The sequence below is a fragment of the Lagopus leucura genome, unplaced genomic scaffold, assembly GCF_019238085.1.
Source record: "Lagopus leucura isolate 7727_CA_CO unplaced genomic scaffold, USGS_WTPT01 35276-5_obj-0_obj, whole genome shotgun sequence".
Lineage (NCBI taxonomy): Eukaryota > Metazoa > Chordata > Aves > Galliformes > Phasianidae > Lagopus > Lagopus leucura.
Window position 1 is genome coordinate 17,620 of NW_024965710.1, and position 18,651 is coordinate 36,270.

The 18,651-nt window shown below is 43.4% G+C and overlaps 1 protein-coding gene across 1 annotated transcript in view; it reads left to right on the plus strand.

Moving 5' to 3' along the window:
* NSF (N-ethylmaleimide sensitive factor, vesicle fusing ATPase) overlaps nt 1-16,813 on the plus strand; it is a gene marked incomplete at its 5' end in the record, with an annotated part of 33,904 nt that extends 17,091 nt beyond the window's left edge. The window contains 8 exons of the mRNA XM_042892776.1: nt 196-352; nt 901-1,034; nt 2,188-2,254; nt 2,413-2,492; nt 8,584-8,718; nt 9,249-9,362; nt 14,742-14,797; nt 15,330-16,813. Of these exons, the coding sequence (XP_042748710.1) occupies nt 196-352; nt 901-1,034; nt 2,188-2,254; nt 2,413-2,492; nt 8,584-8,718; nt 9,249-9,362; nt 14,742-14,797; nt 15,330-15,339 (753 nt within the window). The remainder of the gene's footprint in view (nt 1-195; nt 353-900; nt 1,035-2,187; nt 2,255-2,412; nt 2,493-8,583; nt 8,719-9,248; nt 9,363-14,741; nt 14,798-15,329) is intronic.
* Between the last annotated feature and the right edge of the window lie 1,838 nt (nt 16,814-18,651).

Sequence of the window (18,651 nt, forward strand, 5' to 3'; positions counted from 1 at the left end):
GTGTAATTGGATAATAGAGTCACCCAGAACAGTTAATGATGCAAGGAAGCAAATTCCTTTTGTAATTAGGAGGTTTAGCCCCATTTTTGACAATTGTCTTTAAATGACGCAGATTCAAAACCCGTGAGCAACTTTCACTGATGAGAATTTGTGCTGAGGATGAGTGTGAAGTAAATGTTCCCTCTGTTAAAACAGGCATTTGGAACCAACCAGGAGGACTATGCAAGTTATATCATGAATGGCATTATTAAGTGGGGGGACCCAGTAACGAGGGTGTTGGATGATGGGGAGCTGCTTGTTCAGCAAACCAAGAACAGTGACCGTACTCCGCTGGTCAGCGTTCTTCTAGAAGGTAAATTTAAGAATCATATCTGCACAAAACCAAACAGACAAAAAGACCCTTCTTTAAACTGTTCCTATCAGCTGCCCAAGTGGTGATCTGTGATTAGGATTGGGTGTGTTAAGATGTGTCCTTGGTCTGTAAATTATGCTGGTGTGCATTCAGGCAAATCATAAATTCTCTCTGTCAATATTTCCTGGGCACTCAGGCTGTTTGCTTGGTACCTGCAGACATCATATCTTTCAGAGGCATAAATGTGATTCAAAAAGGTTCTGCAGAATAGGAGGACATACTTTCTACAGTGGCCCATCCTACAAAATGTGTCATTTTCCCTTGTGGTGATTTCATGCCAAGTCAGGCTGTGTGTGCTCCAATAGTTGGATTCATTTCCTTCATCTGGAGCATTGAATTGCATTGTTTTTTCTGCAAGTGGAAGAAAAGGTCATTTCTCAGATATTCAGTGAAAGAAGTAACAAGCAGTTTTAAAATATCGTTCATGCTGAGCCTTACTAGGCCCATCTTCTCCCCTGATTTTTTCTAATTGTATTTCTTTGTTTCAGGTCCCCCACACAGTGGGAAGACTGCTTTAGCAGCAAAGATAGCTGAGGAATCCAACTTCCCTTTCATCAAGATCTGTTCTCCTGATAAGATGATTGGATTTTCAGAAACAGCCAAGTGCCAGGCAATGAAGAAGGTACTTCTTTTCTACCCTTTCTTTTATGACAACCCAGCTCCATCCTGGATGAGAAAGGGACTGTCCTGTGTTGGTGCTCTCTGTAGGTCCTAAATTCCTATACAGACAGTGGTTATGAAGTTGAATGAATGTTTTTTGGTACTGACACTCAGTGACTCATCCTGTGACACTTGAGTGCTTTAGCACTTACACAAGGATTGCTCCAAACGTAATGTTTCCTTCCATGAAAACTCCAACATACATGAAGAGCACAGTAACACAATTTGTCAGAGCAAATTCTCAGCTACAGAATACTATTTTTCAACATAGTTACCATCTTTTAACTGTGCATTTTCGCCAGTAATATGAAACTCTGTGGCAGAATCACTAATGACACAAATTCTTCCAGCTTCAGGAAATCTAAATTAGCATGCATTTATTTTGGTCAGTTGTAGTTATATTTTCAGGGTGCTTGATAGGGTAGACCCAAAAGAGAGCAAGGATCTTGCTGAAGGTAGCATGTCTAAGCTTGCAGCTCACAAGCATTTCACTCATTTGTGTACAAAAAAACTTCTTTTGCTTTGCCCCAACTGAGGAAACTCCATGTGGTCTCTTTGAATGAAGTTTGGGACTCGTCTGAAAGGGAAAATGTCCTGGTTCTGTCCCAGCTGGATCTGATGTATGATCATCACTAACAGCGAGACAGAACGCCTGATCATCGATGAGCACTGGAGCTCTGTCTCCAACAGTGAAAGAAGGAAGGGCTCAGGGCTGCACGTGGAAAAAGCAGATGCTGCCTGAATGAACAGTTTTGAGTTGGTAGGGTTTGGCTAAACAGGGGTTTTAACAACTTGGGGCACAGGGCAAATGCAGACAAGTTGAACTCCTTAAATCATTTCAGGTAGCCAGGTGGAAAGAAGGAGATTTAATTTACAGAAGCGAGCCAGCACTTATTTTGCTAGCTGAATTATACTGGATTAGTCATGTAAATGAGGGATGTTACTCTAAGAACAGAGGAGTAGTTCACTGCAAGACTTGCATAGTTTTTAACTTTTTCATTCTCCGTTTATTCCTCTAAACACTGCTGTGCTTACTTAGAAACAGATTGACAGTTCCTATCACAACTGTTGTGCTTTTGGTGCTTTTAGCAGTGACTCCTTTTGCTGTTTTTCAGATCTTTGATGATGCATACAAGTCCCAGCTCAGCTGCGTCGTTGTGGATGACATTGAGAGACTTCTAGGTGGGTAAGGACAGGGGCCGTGTTGTCTGCCATGCAGAAATATTGAGATACTGCAAACCAAAAATGATCTGGAACCATTTACTTTAGGAGCCTCAGGCTGCTTTTTTATACCTCTGCAACTACTTATTAAAATACTTAAAATACATTTTTCATTTCAGATTATGTTCCAATCGGACCACGGTTTTCTAATCTGGTGTTGCAAGCCCTTCTTGTGCTGCTGAAGAAGGCCCCCCCTCAGGTAAGGAGGTAATCGAGGAGTGTGATGCCCTATTCCTGCCATAATTCTGACAGTGGAAGGCTTTGTGTCTTGCTGATAGCTGCTGTGCTGCCAGTGGTATTACTGCCATTGTCTCTGATTCAGTCAAGTTAATCCCAGCCCTGCTGTTCATTCAGTTAGACATTTCTAGGATAACCACAAAGGATTCAGCTTTAATTATCTCATTATTTAAAGCTGAATCTTATGAAATACTAAAGGAGGAAACAGGTTTAACCTTCACCATGTAAACTCTAAACATGCAAGCAGTCTGCCTTGATTTAAAAGGAGCAGCTCAGCTCAAATCAATTTCTGGCTCAAGCATGAGCTCCCTCCTTATTTAGAAACTGTTTTCTGAGTCGTGTCTGATTGTGAATGTTGGGGTTTTAATTTGTTCTTGATATCATCAGGTGAGTAGAGCTCAGGGTTTTACATCGTTTTCTGGCCCTGTCAATTTGTGATTTCTTACTTGATGAGGTTCAAGAACACAACAGACGATGATGCTTCTGAAGCTTGTACTGAATGAGACAAACGGGAGCAACTCCTTCTTTTTTGTTTGCCATTTTTCTTCTCATTCACTAGAATTCTGCTGTGTGTGAAAGTATCTGCATGAATAAGTAGGATTCTAGCAGGAAAACAAACTTTCAAGTTTGTGTCAGGGAAAAGTAGGGAAGCATAGCCTGGGTGAAGCCTTTTTGCTTTTTGTGTCATTTTTAATATCCTGGAAGCAATCACGTATACATGAGTATTCTTTTCATTAGGTGATCTGCTGAAAAGACCTTTCAAATCCAGAACTTTGAATTAAATTCTAATGCCACAGGCCCTGATGTTCCCCTTGTGACTGCCAACCTGGGAGAACAAAGATCTTCTCCCAGACCTGCCCTCGCCATGTGAAGCATCTAATATCAGACTTGGATTCTGTTACCCTGTAGTTGGAACAGAAGGGCTGGCTGTATGCAGCTGCACAGCCATTTCTGATTGTTGTGATCTCATGCACTCATTGACTTATTGCTAGATATTTCCATAGTGCCATTATTCCCATAGATCAGAAGAGAAAAATAGAACTTAATTTGGCTCAGTAGCCCGAAGTAGTTAAAATACTACATTTTCCATTTTATTATTGTGTCCTCTGAGTGTATTTTCCTGCCTAGCTGCACTTTTGTTGGCACTCGAGTCTCCTGAAAGCAGGATGCAGGGCTTGGAGCTTTCAGATATTTGCCAAGTTTATGCATGTTGCTGGAGATTTGTGCTCTGCAGTGTTTGAAATGCCCTTGAGGCTGAAGACTTCGGGTTGACAGCCAATATTATGGTGACTTAAGCCATAAATTGTTGGAGGGTAGAGAGTTTTCTGAGGAAATGTCACTCTCTGATTGATGCTTTTTTCTCTTTTTTTTTTTTTTCCTTTTAAGTGTCCACTATTGGCTACTGTAGAAATTGGGACATTGGATCAGATGGGCTTTTAGGGCTGACCTAGTTGGGTAGCTCTGATCATAGGGTTCTTCCTAAAGTGTTTTGTTTCCTGTGAGCTCTCTGCGACAGTTGTGACATGTGGGGATTTTTATTTATTTTTTCCATAAATAACCCTGTGCATAAGATGTTGATTCATGCAGGAAAAGGCCAAGAGTTTTCTTCTTACTGTGAAAAAGATTGAATCTGGGCACAGAGACTCTCCAGGCTCTCAAGCTCAAGTGAGAAATCCACAGGGAGGGAAAACCACTGGTTAATCACTGCCCTGCCATGTTTCCCCTGGGATCACCAGTTCCCTCGGGGAGCAATTTGTTTGGAGGTGATGGCTGGTTCCAGTGGGTTTGGTTGTAATTTGAGATGCAGATACGTGCTGTAAATGAGCATGAGTAGCATTAGTGGTGCTAACGTGCTCCACGAGGTCAAACCAATGCCAGCTTCTTGGCATTGAGACCCATTCTGGTCTCTGCCAGGGACCCAACCCCCCAACCAAAGACCCAGACCCCCAACCAGGACGTGGTTTCTGTTCATCCCCCATAAAAATGGAGCTCGCTGGAGCTGTCCCACTGCTGCAAGCAATTCATGTCGAGATGCTGGGGACACAATTCCTGTCCTCTTCTACCAACGGGCAGAGGGGGCCCAAGTATGAGCACAAGTGGTGTGGAAAGCTCAGAAATGGGAACAAGAGAGTGCTGAGGATGGTGGGCAGCAGCGTTCCAGCTGTGCGGCTCTGCCTCTCCAGCGTTGTGGCCCAGATTATGTATTCACACAGCGTTGTCACATCTCATGCAGAGAGTATACTTAATGTGCAGTCAGCTTCCTGCAGTCACTGTAGGCTATGTGTGTAAGGAGCATTTCTGGGATGATATCTCATTAATTATGCATTGAGGTGTATGTTAAGTTGGTTGGTGAAGGCTGCTTCCTGGACTCCCCTCTTCCTATTGCGAGTGTATTAACGTGGTGTGCAGAGGGCAAATGCTTGAACCTTCTTGTACTTTTGCAGAAGTTTTGGGAGTAAACACAATTAGGCTTTACAGAAACGAGAAACGTTTCTGGGTGTGCTTTAAATTCACGACTGAGAGTTCCTCTGAGCAGTGCTTAAATAGTGGTATCTGTTACCAGCCCAAAAACACTGCATTTTGTTTAGCATCTTTTTTTTTTAAACCAATTAAAAAGCTTTTCTAAAATGGACTAAGAGAAGAAAATAAACCATGTTCTCTTGGGTCTTTCTTTCAATTGAGTGCAGGAGAAGAGGCTGGGGGGGATAGAAAGCCTGAAAAGGACTGTCGCAGCGGGGAGCCGAGCGGGAGAAAAGGACTTCTCTGAGAACTAAGCAGCAGCAGCTCCGAAAGCCGAAGCTGCTTCATCGACATGCAGAGTCACACAAGGCATGGAGACGCTCACCAGCCCCACAGAGGTTTCACATGTGCTTCCCTGCTGGTTCCTGTGAAAAGCTAACAATCAGCTCAAAGGGTGAAAGACCATTGCAGCATCCCCGCGCTAAGCTGGACATACAATTTGTGCAGTGTTATGAGATGTCGGGCTTAGTGAGATGCTCTTGAACATTCCTATGGATGCCCTTCCACTGCTCCCAGAGGCCCCCAGCCCCTTTCCTCTCCTCTGCATTTTTGCACATTTATGAAAGTTGACGGAGAAAAGGGGAGAGTAATCTCCTTGTTGGATATAATCCCATATGCATTCCTGATTCCACATCACTCAGTGCGAATTGGAAGCAGTGTGAGTCGATGGTGATCTTACATTTACACCTGTAAACCTGGGGAACTGCATTTTCTCCCGTTACGTGGGAAGAATTGTTGATATCTCAAAACTTAAAAATAAAGAAGGGGTCAAAGTGAAGTGATCAGCTGACGGGTATCCTACAGAGGCACTTCAGTACCCACTGACACTTGTGTTTTGAGCTCCTCTTGCCCGGGGCTGGTGAAATGCACTGAAATTAGGTAGTTTGAGACTGCTGACATGTTGAGACTTCATTTGCTTGTAGCAGTCTATTACATTCTTGTATGATCTAGTTTGGTCATCAGTGCAATCATCTGGTGCCCGCTAGGAAGCGAAAATGCAGTGGAGAGAATCAATCTCATATTGCTTGAGAATGCCGTCACTTAAAATGACTTCAATTTATGAACTTGGAGTGCCACAGCTGTCTAATTATGTCCTTTACTCATATAAATTCAGTGTAGCAGAGAGAGGGTCTGGGGTTCTCCCACTTCTAGAAGGCAGTGGGGCAAGTTATGTCCCTCACTGAGGACGTCCTGATCGATGGGCTTTGGGATCCTTACTGGGCACTTTCATTACCAGAAAATGGGCAGGAGGAAACCACGCTGAGGTGCCTGCCTGTACCTTATCTGTGTTGATGGAGGAACTATTCCTAACGCTGCCCCAATAATGTCTGAAATCAAATGATCTCAAGCTTTTGGAAAGCCAAGTTCCTTCTTACTTGGTGTTACTCTGGTTACGCCTGATTTTTGGAAGTTCACTTCTGTCCTGATCTTCTGTAGCCTTTGCAGTGGCTATTGTAGAAATTAAGGATCAAAACACTTAGGATATCTGGAATCAGGGACGCTCCAGCAGTACATCTTAGCATCAAGAATAAGTCCAGTGATACCTTGTGGTGTATTGCCACTGCAGGGCAGTGGATGAAGTCAGCCTTTTCAGTTTGACTTCATGGCTTTGTGTGCTTCTGTGGTAGTGCCTGGGGCAAAACATTTCTGACTTGTAGGTTGTGCAGTTGTTTGCTGTGCAAGTTGCCTGAAACCTTGAAAAGTACAGGGAACTCCTGACATTTTTTGTGTTAGTAATTGGTACAGCAGAGATTACACTTGTTTTATCGTAACCTTTTCCAGTGGTTGAAGTTCAGAGGTAGCAAGTTGAAGAAAGCTTTTGAAGAGAGCAAGGAAAAAAGAACGCTTTGGGTGGGGCAGTTAAAAACTTTTAAGCACTGCTTTGCAGAGAAGCCATCTGTTCTGATGAGTTTTCTACCATTCAGTGGTTCAGGGTCTTGAGTGTGCTTAATGCAGTCATGCGATGGGTCAGCATAGAATTGTTCAAGTTGGAAGGGACCTCTAAAGGCCACCCTGCACTGGACAGGGACACCTACAGCTTGGTCAGGTGCTCAGAGCCTGACCTCTGATGTCACATAGTGCTTTTTGTTATGATGTGATTTTTGTTATGAGAAACAGCAGTTTGCACCCTCATCTCCTGCTCCACAGTGTCTGTGATTTTATGGACCTCTCCATTTCCCTTCTTTTATCAAGAGTCTTTTAGGGAAGTTATCCCATATTTCTGTGCATCTTCGTTGCTTTCCTCCGACTTTTCCAGCTCAGTGCTGTATTTGACATTAGTACTTGAAATGACAAGTGTCTTTAAAGTAAGAGCATAAAAGCACTCTGATTTCACGCAGTAGAATAATTATTTCTGTTTTCCTCTTCTCCCATTCCCAGTGTTTGTATTTTGAGTAATGCTTAGCACTGAACTAATGTTTTCACAGAAGTGGCCACAATGAGTGATTCCAGTGGCTTTCCTAAGTGGTCATAAGTCACTCAGAGTCATTCTTGTGTGTGTAGTAATTGTCTGCTGACCTGATTTACAGCAAGTTTGGGATTCATCTGAATAAATGTGGCTGTCAGCAGTTTGGTTTTCTACAGCTGAGCTAGAAAATGGGTTGCTGTGGGAGTTCAGAGTAGAGGTTGCTTTGGGTGGAGGTAAGTGTCATCTGGGCTTCGTTAGCAAAGAAAGAAGTACTGATAATGAGGTCACATGTGGACACCTGAAATTGGAGTCGGTGAAACTTACCTAATTATATTTCTGTAGTGTTTATATCTTTTCCTGGTGGGATCTTTCAGGCTCTAATGAGCCCTCAAAATAGATTCCATTTTTATTATAACCAAGCATGCTCTTTGTCCGTGTAGAAGTTGCTCAGGTTGCATCATTCAAGAAGTTAGTTTGCAGGTTGTTATTCCCTGTTCTTAGCTACTACCAAAAACATTACGTGTCCTTGGGTGGTAACTCCAGAGCAAATGCTGGAGCACTCCATAGCATTGGTTATCAGACTTCTGTGGCTCACAATCAGATGAGAGTTTCGGTGTCCCTGGAGAACTCATTTCTTTGTCTGTAAGAACTGGTTGAACTTCTGGGCAGCACAGTGAGAAGGGTACTTGGCCAGCCAGGTGACCTCCTGGCCCATGGGCTTTGTGTGTGCTGAATTGGAAAAGGGGCACAAAGATCACAGCTAATGAGTCCAACAGATCTTTCCATCAGCCAACATCAATCAGGTGTCTGAATCTGCATAGCAGAATTCAAACGGTGTTCCAATGGCATTTGTAAGATGGTCCAGCAGAGGTTGATTTTCATCGGCAGTTGATGTTTTTCATTTGTCCTTAACTCTATAAGCCCTGCTGCTGGACTTCAGGAACGTGATCCTAGATATGTATGATTGATGCTGGCAAATTCACTTGCTGAGAGGTGTAATCTTACTATTTTTTTAGTGTTTTTACACATCCGTTTTCTGTTTCTCATTCGTGGTGAGCTGAAGCATTCCCAGGATGCTTCCTCTCTTGTTTCTCCTTTCTTGACACTTGCTCTGTTGTGTGGACAGGGTCGCAAGCTCCTGATCATTGGAACCACCAGTCGCAAAGATGTCCTGCAGGAAATGGAAATGTTGAATGCTTTCAGCACCACGATCCATGTACCCAACATTGCGACAGGGGAACAGCTGATGGAAGCTTTGGAGGTGACAAAAAAATTAAAGGATGACAAATAACCTTAAAATTTGCTGGAAATGAATGATTTTGCAGTAGACCTGCATCTTGGAACACTGTCCAACTTAACTACAACTTCTCTGAATTACTTGTTCATATGTAAACTAATGAAAAATGAGAGAACAGTAGATTTAGGAAAGAAGTTCCTGTGGTGGATTGAAAGATCCCACTTTTCGTACCCTTGGAAAATGAATATTGTTGAGGTACTTAAAGTGGAGGATGCCAAGCTTTCATTAATTGGAATAATGTAAAATGAAGGGGTTTTGGTGCCAAAGAAGTCATAGATTCTTCACAGATTTGTGCTCTGAATGGCTTCCTGTCTATGCCATAGACATTCTCTAATCCTAGAGAATACTGAAGGATGTTTTGCCTTGTCTTGATTTATTGCAACAAATCATGCTTCTAAGCTAGAAAATGCATTCTAGCTTCTCATTCACTTTGCCCTGTGCTAAGTAACATTGTCCCTACTGGCGGTGTTCTGATTTCTTTCTTTCTTTTCCAGCTCCTGGGTAACTTTAAAGATAAGGAACGCAGCACCATTGCACAGAACGTCAAAGGGAAATCTGTTTGGATCGGTATCAAGAAGCTGCTGATGCTGATAGAAATGTCATTACAAGTAAGAATTTTTCTGATCCAGGCAGGACTGGAGTAAATGTAGCAGTCTCAGAGGTTCCCAGTTGTCTGCAGACTCCTACTTTGAGAGTCTTTGAATAGGTTTAACTGGGAGAAGACCTTCAGTGAGAAGAAATTCTCTGAACAAAGGAATCGCCAGGTCTTGGTCTGGGAGAGATCTTTAAAACCACAGTGCCCATGGGCTGTTTAGAGCTGCACTTCAGAGACCAGCGTCTGGCAACGGGAGGGATTGGATTAACTCACTTTTCATGGAATTTCTTCTTTACAGTCAGCATGTTAAGATTGCAGATAGCAATCGCTTAGGATTTTTATTACTTTTTTAAAAAGAAAAGGTGCCTGTGCAGGTGTATGTGCCTCTTCCCTAAAGAAGATAAATCTGTCAGGCTGTTCAGCTGCTCTCCTCTTTATTTTCCACTTTCAGCACTTTAAAGAAAATAATTGCAGAGGGCAGAAATATGCAGTTCTTAACCCTCCCCCGCACCCATCACCCATGCCTGCAAGCAGCCATCAAGCTGCTGCTCGACAGTGTGTGCATGCTGAAAATGAGAGGGTGTAGCGTGCAGCCCTAATCCTCTGCACTGACATTTCAGCGCCCTTCTGAGTCCTCCCCCCTCCCAACACGCTCTCCTTTCACATCAAATGGATTTAGTGCAGCTGAGTGAACTGTCCTTAGATCTTCCTAGGAGAGGCTGAGCATAAGCTAAGAGGCATGTAGTTCAGCAGCATATAAGTCATGTATCCCTCTGTTCACTATTCACAATTCTGTTAAAACTTGCACAGCACTGAGGATATGCTCTGACTGGATGTCACCTCGGGGAATAAAGTCATTTATCTAGATTACTTTTTCTTCTTCTTCCTTGGCTTTTAATTCCATACCTACAGGCAAGTCGGTAAGTCATTGCTCACATGTATTAAATGTATTTAAGGGGTGCAGGCCTTCGGGGACTCTGCTGCAGCCCGTTTCAGTTCACCTCCACAATGGGTTCCTTCTTCTGATGCAGGATGTTTTCTGTTGCTGCTCTGACCTGAAGTGTTGGTTCTTGTCAAAACTGAAGGTTACAGCTAAGTCAGTTATGGGTGAAAGTGCTCACCCAGACTTATCCATGGCATGGCACCGTGGGTGCACACCTATGATAGTGTGACAGGGAGTCTCCATGCTGCTGTACACTGTGCAGAGTGGAACTGTGCATTTTTTAACCAGATAACCATCACTGCTGACAAGTCTGTGACCAGACAGGCTCTGAGAAGTTGGGCAGAACTGTGACCCTGTTTGTGCCGTTCCTAACAAGTGACTCTGGGCATCAGCATGGATGTCTGATGAACTGCCTGTATTTCTGCACATAGATGGCTGGTAGCAATGTGACTTACAGTCTGCACCCAAACTGAATGTAATAACCCATGGAAGCTAAATGCAGGGATGTTCTCTTGCAAAATATTGGACCTGTTTGCATGGTTCCATCTGCAGAATTGCTATAAATACAGGACAGCAATGCAGGCTGTCATTAAAGAGAAGAATATTGCTGCAGTATCTAATTTGACTTGCTTTACAGTAGTGTGGAATTATATCAGATGAGATATTCTGATCCTTTTTATTTCCCATCAGGCTAGAATAGAGCTTTTTAAAAAAGCTTCAATCAGAAATAAGAGATCCTTAAAAATGCCAAGTGCTGAACACTGTTTCCCAAAATGCAGGTGATTAGATCCCACGGTGAATGAATTCTCTGCAAGAAAACCATGCACCCAACTTCCTTCTCTGCAGTCCCTCAGTCTGTGTTTTGTTTTACTGGATGAGTAAACCCAGCATGTTCTTTTTATAGCTATTCTTACCCTGTTTAGGGTTTAAATGATTTTAGTTTGTTTTCAATTTAAGTCTTGCTCAACTTCTTTCAGTATCAGAATCCTTTCATGGAGTATCGTGAACCACCACATTGCTTTGATGCTTTGGCTTGCTTTGTCACCATGTGTACAAACCTTGTAAACCCACACTTTCTGGCAGTCTGATTTCCCTCAAGCTGTGTTTATTGCTGTTCCTGCCCTTTAATGTTGAACTGTTCTCATTCAGTGTCTTATACTTCGGTCATCTTGTTTATACTGTGAGTCCTGGCATGATGTTGAGTTCTTGTTGAAAGAAGCATCTGATGAATGGATACACTCATGATATGCCAGTTAATTTTGCAGTGCTCTTGGCTGCAGTAGATGGACCACCTCACAGTGCTGCCAGGTACAGCCCTCACATCCAGGGTAGATCTGGATGGGCCTCGAGCACCTGATCAAGCATTAAGTGTCTGTTCATTGCAGGGGATTTGGACCAGATGACATTTAAGGGCTCCTTCCAACTCAAATGATTCTATGATTCACCTTGGCCAACGCTGCATCCCCATCCTGGATACGTGAGCCACCTTTTCCTCTTGCAGGGGACTGGTTCCTGCTGCTTATTTTCCCTGCCCATCTTGTTGCTCTTGGACTTAATTGTCAGCTCTTGCTCTTCTCAGTAGGAACCCGACAGAGCCAGGCAGCTTTCCAGAAAGCCCTTTTTTGAACCTCCACTATTTCCTGATTTGGTAACTTCTGTTTAGCGTAAATAAAACTTTCATTGCAGACAAACAGCTTTGATTATTTTAACATACTAAGGAATTTATTTTAGGAGTTGTCTTAAAATACTGTGTATATTATCTTATACTAAGTAATGCACCCAGAGTTCAGGTTTTATGATAGGTTTACAGGAGCATCCAAGGGCATGCTGGATGTTGCTGGATTCTCTCTTCTCTGGACTGAAGTTCCTTTTTCTCCTAAGGACTCCCAGGCTTGTCCTGGGGCTGGTACTGCCTTATGTAGAGAGAGGCAGCCAGTTTCTTCCTGGTGGTGGGAACTGTGTCACAGAATTGGTCACATGTCTGTTCTCTTAGAAAATCTCTCACCTAGTTTGATAGAAGCATTTCTCCTTTCACAAATTGCCCGAAATTTTACTCAAGTCCTGAATCTGCTTCTCCTTTGCACTCTTCTTTCAGAGCAGATCAGCCTTCTCCTCTTTCATGTACATTTTGTGAGTAAGCTACTTGCTTTCATCTTTTGGCTAAGAAATTGCAGGTAGGTGCTGTTCCTCCCAAAAGGCTCTGTAGAAGCTGTGTCAGGATGGATGATGGATGGTTTTACCAGTGCCACTTTCTTGTGTCTAAGCAAAAAGAATTGGGAAGGGCCATCTTTGATTTAGAAAATGGAACACTGGCATTGGCAAGTGTGAATGTCAGCTGATTGCCTTAGTGCACATTTCCTGGTAAAGAACAGATTCACTGCTCCTTTGCTGTCATATTGAGGTTGTGATGAGTTTTGAGTGTTCACCTGACTTTCCTGTGCTACCCTGAGATTGCACCAAGGTCCTGGCAACAGGGCCATCTTCTTTGCAGGTACATAATACTCGTGGCAGGTAGATAATGCCCTCTGCAAGTCATTGAGATAAGTAGTCTTGGAAAGAGCCAGGCCCTCTGACTGTTCTGTTTGAGATGTTTTCTTCCAGCTTTCCACTTTCTGTTGGTGGTCAGAAGCCATGTCTTGCACCACCCCAGTGTTCATGGTTCCTTGGGTTAATCGGAGATGTGAAAGATTCTTGCTTCACTCAGTAAATGGATGATTTTTCTGGCTTCTTGGCTCCTGTTTTGTGCGTTTGGCTGTTGGGCATTGGCATTCCCAGCAGTGTAAACGTTGGTGATGGTTGTATGGATGTTGCCTTTGGCCCTCAGCAGGGCTTCTCTTTGGAGTGCAGCTGTCTAAGTAGAGTCACTGTTCCTCTGGTTGTCACAACTGCAGTTCTCTGCTTGGCCTTATTTGCAGAGTACTGAAAATCTTCCAATCTCAGAATCATTCTGCTTGGAAAGGACTTCAAGATACCACCTAATGCAGCTATCAAGATCAAAGCAGGGTCAACACTGAATTTAGACCTTCAGAGATTGCGTATATTGATGATAACAAACATCTCACCATCCTCTGTGACATCAGTGCTTCATGGGAACCAGGCCCTTCTGGCTCCAATTCGAATGCAAAATTATTATTATTATTATTATTATTTTAAGTATTGCTAGCATTGTCTGCTTCCTAGCTATTGATTTGTCCATCTGTTTTAGTTTTCTCATGGATAATCCATCTGTGAGTTTGGATCATACATGAGAAGTCAAGTCTGAGGTCTTGCTGTGCTGCAGAGTTACTTCTCTGAAGTCCTTTCAGAAGTAGACATTTTCACAGCCAATATCTACCAAAACGTTGTAGGTTTTACCAGACAAGATCAGGGATTCCTCTCAGTTGCACTTTGCTACTCATGGCCAAAGATCAGATGTATTTTGTCCTTCCTCTCAAACCCATTTGGGTTTTGAGTATCTCCAAGGTCTGGCGCTCTGTAGCCTCTGTGGGCTGTAGCTAACAGTATTGGATCACCCTAAAAGAAAAAAACTTTCTCTTACATTTACATGTAATTTTCTGTATTTCAGTTTGTGCCTCTGACCTCTTGTCCTGTCAGTAGGCACCACTCTTTTCTTCTTTACTCCCTCACTACTTGTTTTTATGCACTTTGAAAGAGTTCACCTTCAGATCCCAGTGCTGGGTCTTTCTTTCTCCTAGTTCCCATGGCTTCTCCTTGTATGACAGGTGCTCAGGTCATCCTTGTGGCCCTTTAAACTCTCTCCAGTGTGTATTACACGTTTCAGACACTGCTCCAGGTAGTAATGTTGCCTTTCATTTCTTACAGAACCCTGAACAGTCCTAATATTCCATTGCATGTTAAGAACCCGTCATCATTGCTCATTGATCCTTACTGAGTTCCTTCAAATCAGCTTTTTTTCAGTGACTTATAATAATAATCCAGCAGTTGGTATTGAGATATTGACCTTTCTGAGATATTTTAACATGACAGGAGGTTGCACAATTTCAGCTTTCCTCAGCACAAATTCTCATTAGCTGTTTCTTTCCTGCCTGCATCGCAGGTAATTCTGCTGTTGTTTTAGGGTTTATTCACCCTGCTTATCCCTGCCTGGGATAGATCCCAGTTTTACTTTCTAGCAGAGCCACCTGCTTGTTTATCGCCAAGTGGATAGAAGGACTGGAATGTTACCAGTCAGCTTCATAGTGCCATCGACTGCTTTCAGGATGAAACCACTGTATTGTCAGCAATGTGTTAAAGATACAGTGGGTTGCTGAAGATACAGGCAGAATATACAAGTGGAAACAGAATGTGGAGCTTCTGGACCAAAGGACTTGTTGCAGCACAACAAAGATACTCAGAGAACCAAACTTGCAGTTTGTGGCATTACTTTCATATTGTGCTACGTGGGGGCTGCATCATGTACTAAAGAAGATCTGTTTTGTTTGTGTTTAGATGGATCCTGAGTATCGGGTGAAAAAATTCTTGGCTCTTCTGAGAGAAGAAGGAACGTAAGTGCTCTTATTTTAAAGCATTGGTCAAAATTCTGTGCTCTGGTCAGAAATAAGGCTGCTGCTGCTTCCCATAAGGGGAACCTGCATGAGGGTGTATTTGACTGTTGACCCCTCCTGTACACAGGGGTTTTCAGATCAGTTTTCTGTGCAGGTTTTGGGGGGGAGGGAAGGGGGGGTTCTGAAGACTTGGAGAACCTGCCTGAGTTCTCAGATGTTGGACCGCAACTGAAGTTAAATGGGAAGTGAGTCTGCTAGAGCTGAAATCCATTTATTTATCTAAACAGTGGAGCTTTGATTTTTTTTTTCCTGTCTGAGAGAAGGATGCTCTGCCCTTTCCCCTGTCGGTATCACAGGGAATGGTTGAGCACAGTGGCATTTTCTACTAGAAAATGACTTTCTAATGTATGCATGTAGGCCAGCTGGGGAAGCTCACAGCAGTGCTTGTCCTGCCCGCCTTGTGGGTCCCTGTGTGTGCTTGATGCTTTCATACCTGTGCATGCTTTTTGATGGATTTGGTTTCTTTTCCAAGAGTTCCCTAGACTGAAGATGGACCAAGTGCAAGATCAGCAGCTGGAAAAGTGACCAACCTGGAGAACATACACTGGGATCTTTACCCTTCTGTGTTCAACACACTGGACAAAGTGAAACGCTCCCCTTTTTCCAAGAACCCAATGTGGAATTTGCATGTTTAGTGCAATACAGTATCTTTATTCTTTGTCTTTAATATACAGATACCACGTGGAAGTGTCTTCTAGAACACTGTGCTTCTGTCTCTGTGCAGGCGAGGCTGCGTTCTCATTTGATTTTAGCATGGGGGAAATGTTCTGTAAGTTTTGAAGCTAGTGCTCACTTATGTCCAGCATCCAGTTACTACTATAGGAAAGAAGATGTGACTTCTAGTAAATCCTGTGGTGAAGCTTATTAAAGTACTCCTCTGTGATCTGATCTGATGAATGCTTTCTTGTTCGGTTGTGTCACCCTGTGCCTCACTGAACACTGAGCAGGGCTGCTAACCCAGAGTCAGTGACCTCAGTAATGAGACTCCAGAATTTCCAAAATGCAAACAGCCATTTCCTTTTATGCCCAGGTGTTTTCTGGCTAATGATAATAAGGACTGGAAGAAGGCGGGGAAGTTTGTTGGTCAGAACAGAGGAAAAAACTTCCAAATCCAGTATTTGAAACTTGTTCTTAATTCAGAAACAGGCTCAGTGGTGGTGACTCCAGCCTGAACGCTCTGTATTAGTACCTGGATGTGACGGTTTTGGCATTAGTTGGCCTCACTACATCCCATTTTTTGCCACATTACCGCAGGATGCAGTTCCTCCTTGGAGGTGAAGCCGAGCTCTGTGGATGCACGAGGTGTGCACTGCCGTGGTTTTGCACTCAAACTAAGGAATGTATCAAACTTTGCTTTGTGGTCTTTCCCCAATAGTCGTTTTGCATCAATGAGGTGCTGTTATGATGACTGCAGGAGGATACTCCCCTCTGGTTCCTTGGCTCCACATGTTTCATAAGGTTCGTGGAACATACCTCAATTTGGTGGGGCACAGAATCAAAGCCATTTATGAGGTGTTAGTCAGTGTAGCTTCCTTGACTTGACAGGACATGCTGTTAAGGGCTAGCAGCTTGTATTCCAGCGAGGTGTTCCCAGGGAAGGAGGGTGCTTTGCATATTTTCAGGCCCAAAGGTGAAGGTACTGCAGTCCTTATTGCATATTTAGGGCAATCAGAGTGTTTTAGTCACTGCGCTCTGGTTTCTTTTCCTTTGGCAGTGCTGTTGTATTGTGATGACATTGCGAGTCCCAGTGGTTATTCTTCCCTCTCATTTTGTGTATGATCTTGAGACTTTGTTCCTTTCTTTGCTCTGCTAGTCCTCGTGGCAGCAACACTCGTTAACTTATTTCAGAGTAAATGATGTAAACCTTATTGTGTCTATGTCCAGAGCTATATTGATGAATAAATATCTTGTTCAATTGCACATTGATGGATTCAATAAAAAAGCACAACTGAGAGACACCTGTGTCTTTGGCGTTAGTCAAACAGAGCTGTCTGTCTAGAGTGCTTGAAGGTGGCTTGCTTATCTCCCTTGTGTAAAGGACAGAGGCTGATTGTAGCAAGATGGGGTCAGTCTATTTAGGGACATGGTTTAGTGGGCATGGTGGTGACAGTTCAGTGGTTGAACTTGGTCTTAGTGGCCTTTTCCCACCTTAATGTTCTAAGTTTCTAAGACAGGAAAGTGATCCCCAGGCTGCTGGTGGCCAGAGAGATGCTGAACAGTTTGTACTGAACGCAGATGGAACAAAGAGATCCCAAAATCTGGATAGCAGACCACAGGTAGTGCTGGAGCTGCCCAAGAAGGCCATTGTAGCCCACCCAGTCCGTTCCAGCTCTGTGGCACTGCCTAGGAAGCCTCAGCTGTGTGTGTGTGCGAATGGATGCTGCGTCACTCCTCCAGAAGTCCGGGTTGGAAAACCTGAGCAAAGTGATGGGCTCAACCTCTTCCACGGCCTCCATTCGAGGAGTTTCCTGCAGGTGGCGAAAGAGAATGACCTGCTGTGCCTGGGCAGGGTGGTTTTGTAGTGAAAACTGGATTGCCTTGAGCTGCATTGGCCAGATTCCTCATCCCTTTCCTTACCGTGTTTGAAAGTGCTGGGGTGGCTGTTCTGGGAAGAAAGAGATGTGGGGGATCAGATTAACATGGTGTGTGCACAGAGGTGGCACCCTGTGGCTGATGGCTGAGATCTTTGCTTATAATCTCATCTATTGGCTGCTTTTTACCATCACTGTCCTGCTTCTGTGTGACCGTCACTGAGCGTAATGGAGAAGAGCCACCATTCCCACAGGTATCAGTCAGCAGAACTGAAAGGATTTTGAGGCAAATGACGCTCTGGGAATTGCATGGTTTTGTTTTTTGTTTTTTTTTTTTACCTTCTTTTTAATGACGTACCACAAAAAAATGCAAGTTGAAATATATTTTTCTCCAAATATATATATTTATATAATATATAATCTTAGTTAACTCAAGTATATACATTGTATAATAAATAATGCTTATAAAAAGAGAAATTTTCTGAATATAAAATAAAAAAACAATCGACTTCTACAACTTTATACAAAACTTTGGATACAGCAGATTGATGGAAAAAGGTCTTCCATTCAGTGCTAGAATACCTGACTACAGTAAAATAATTACAAGGCAATAAATGTTCTATTTGATATTAAATACCTTTTCTCGATTAAAAACAAGAAGAACAATGAAACAACAGAAAACAGAACAAAAGGAATTTTGTTGAGAGTCAGGTACTTGGGCTCTTTCCAGACACAGGGTTTTAATATATAGGTTAAATAGAACGCAGATCCGGCGGCTGATGGCTGAGCTGTGGAGGTTTCGTAGAGCTCCCCTGTGCTCTTTGTTTCAGAAAGCAGATGCTTTCAAACCCGGTAGCTGTTTGTTGGGCTCTGCAGAAGAGGGGCTGAATTTTGGTCTGGCTCACTCCAGACACAGGTTTGAGTGTTGTGCTCTCTGTAAGAGGGGTCTTTCACCCATTTTATTGCTCTTTCAGGAGAACGTGCTTCTTTTTCCCACGGGCAAAGAAATGAACGAGTAGAAAATGCAGCTTCGACGTGTTAGACGTTTTTATGCAACTTGTGTCAAACCACTGGCACGTGATAATTGGCACTGGAACTCTGCTACGTCGTCCTTGCTGTGGAGCAGCCTGCCAGGAAGGGTCAATGCACCACGTTAACACAGCCCCAGATGGAGGGATGTGGCCAGGGAGCGCTGGTAGGGCCAAGAGCGCTCGGGTTTCTTTATGCTGTCCTCTGAAGCGTGAGGCTGCCCTGCTGGGGCCA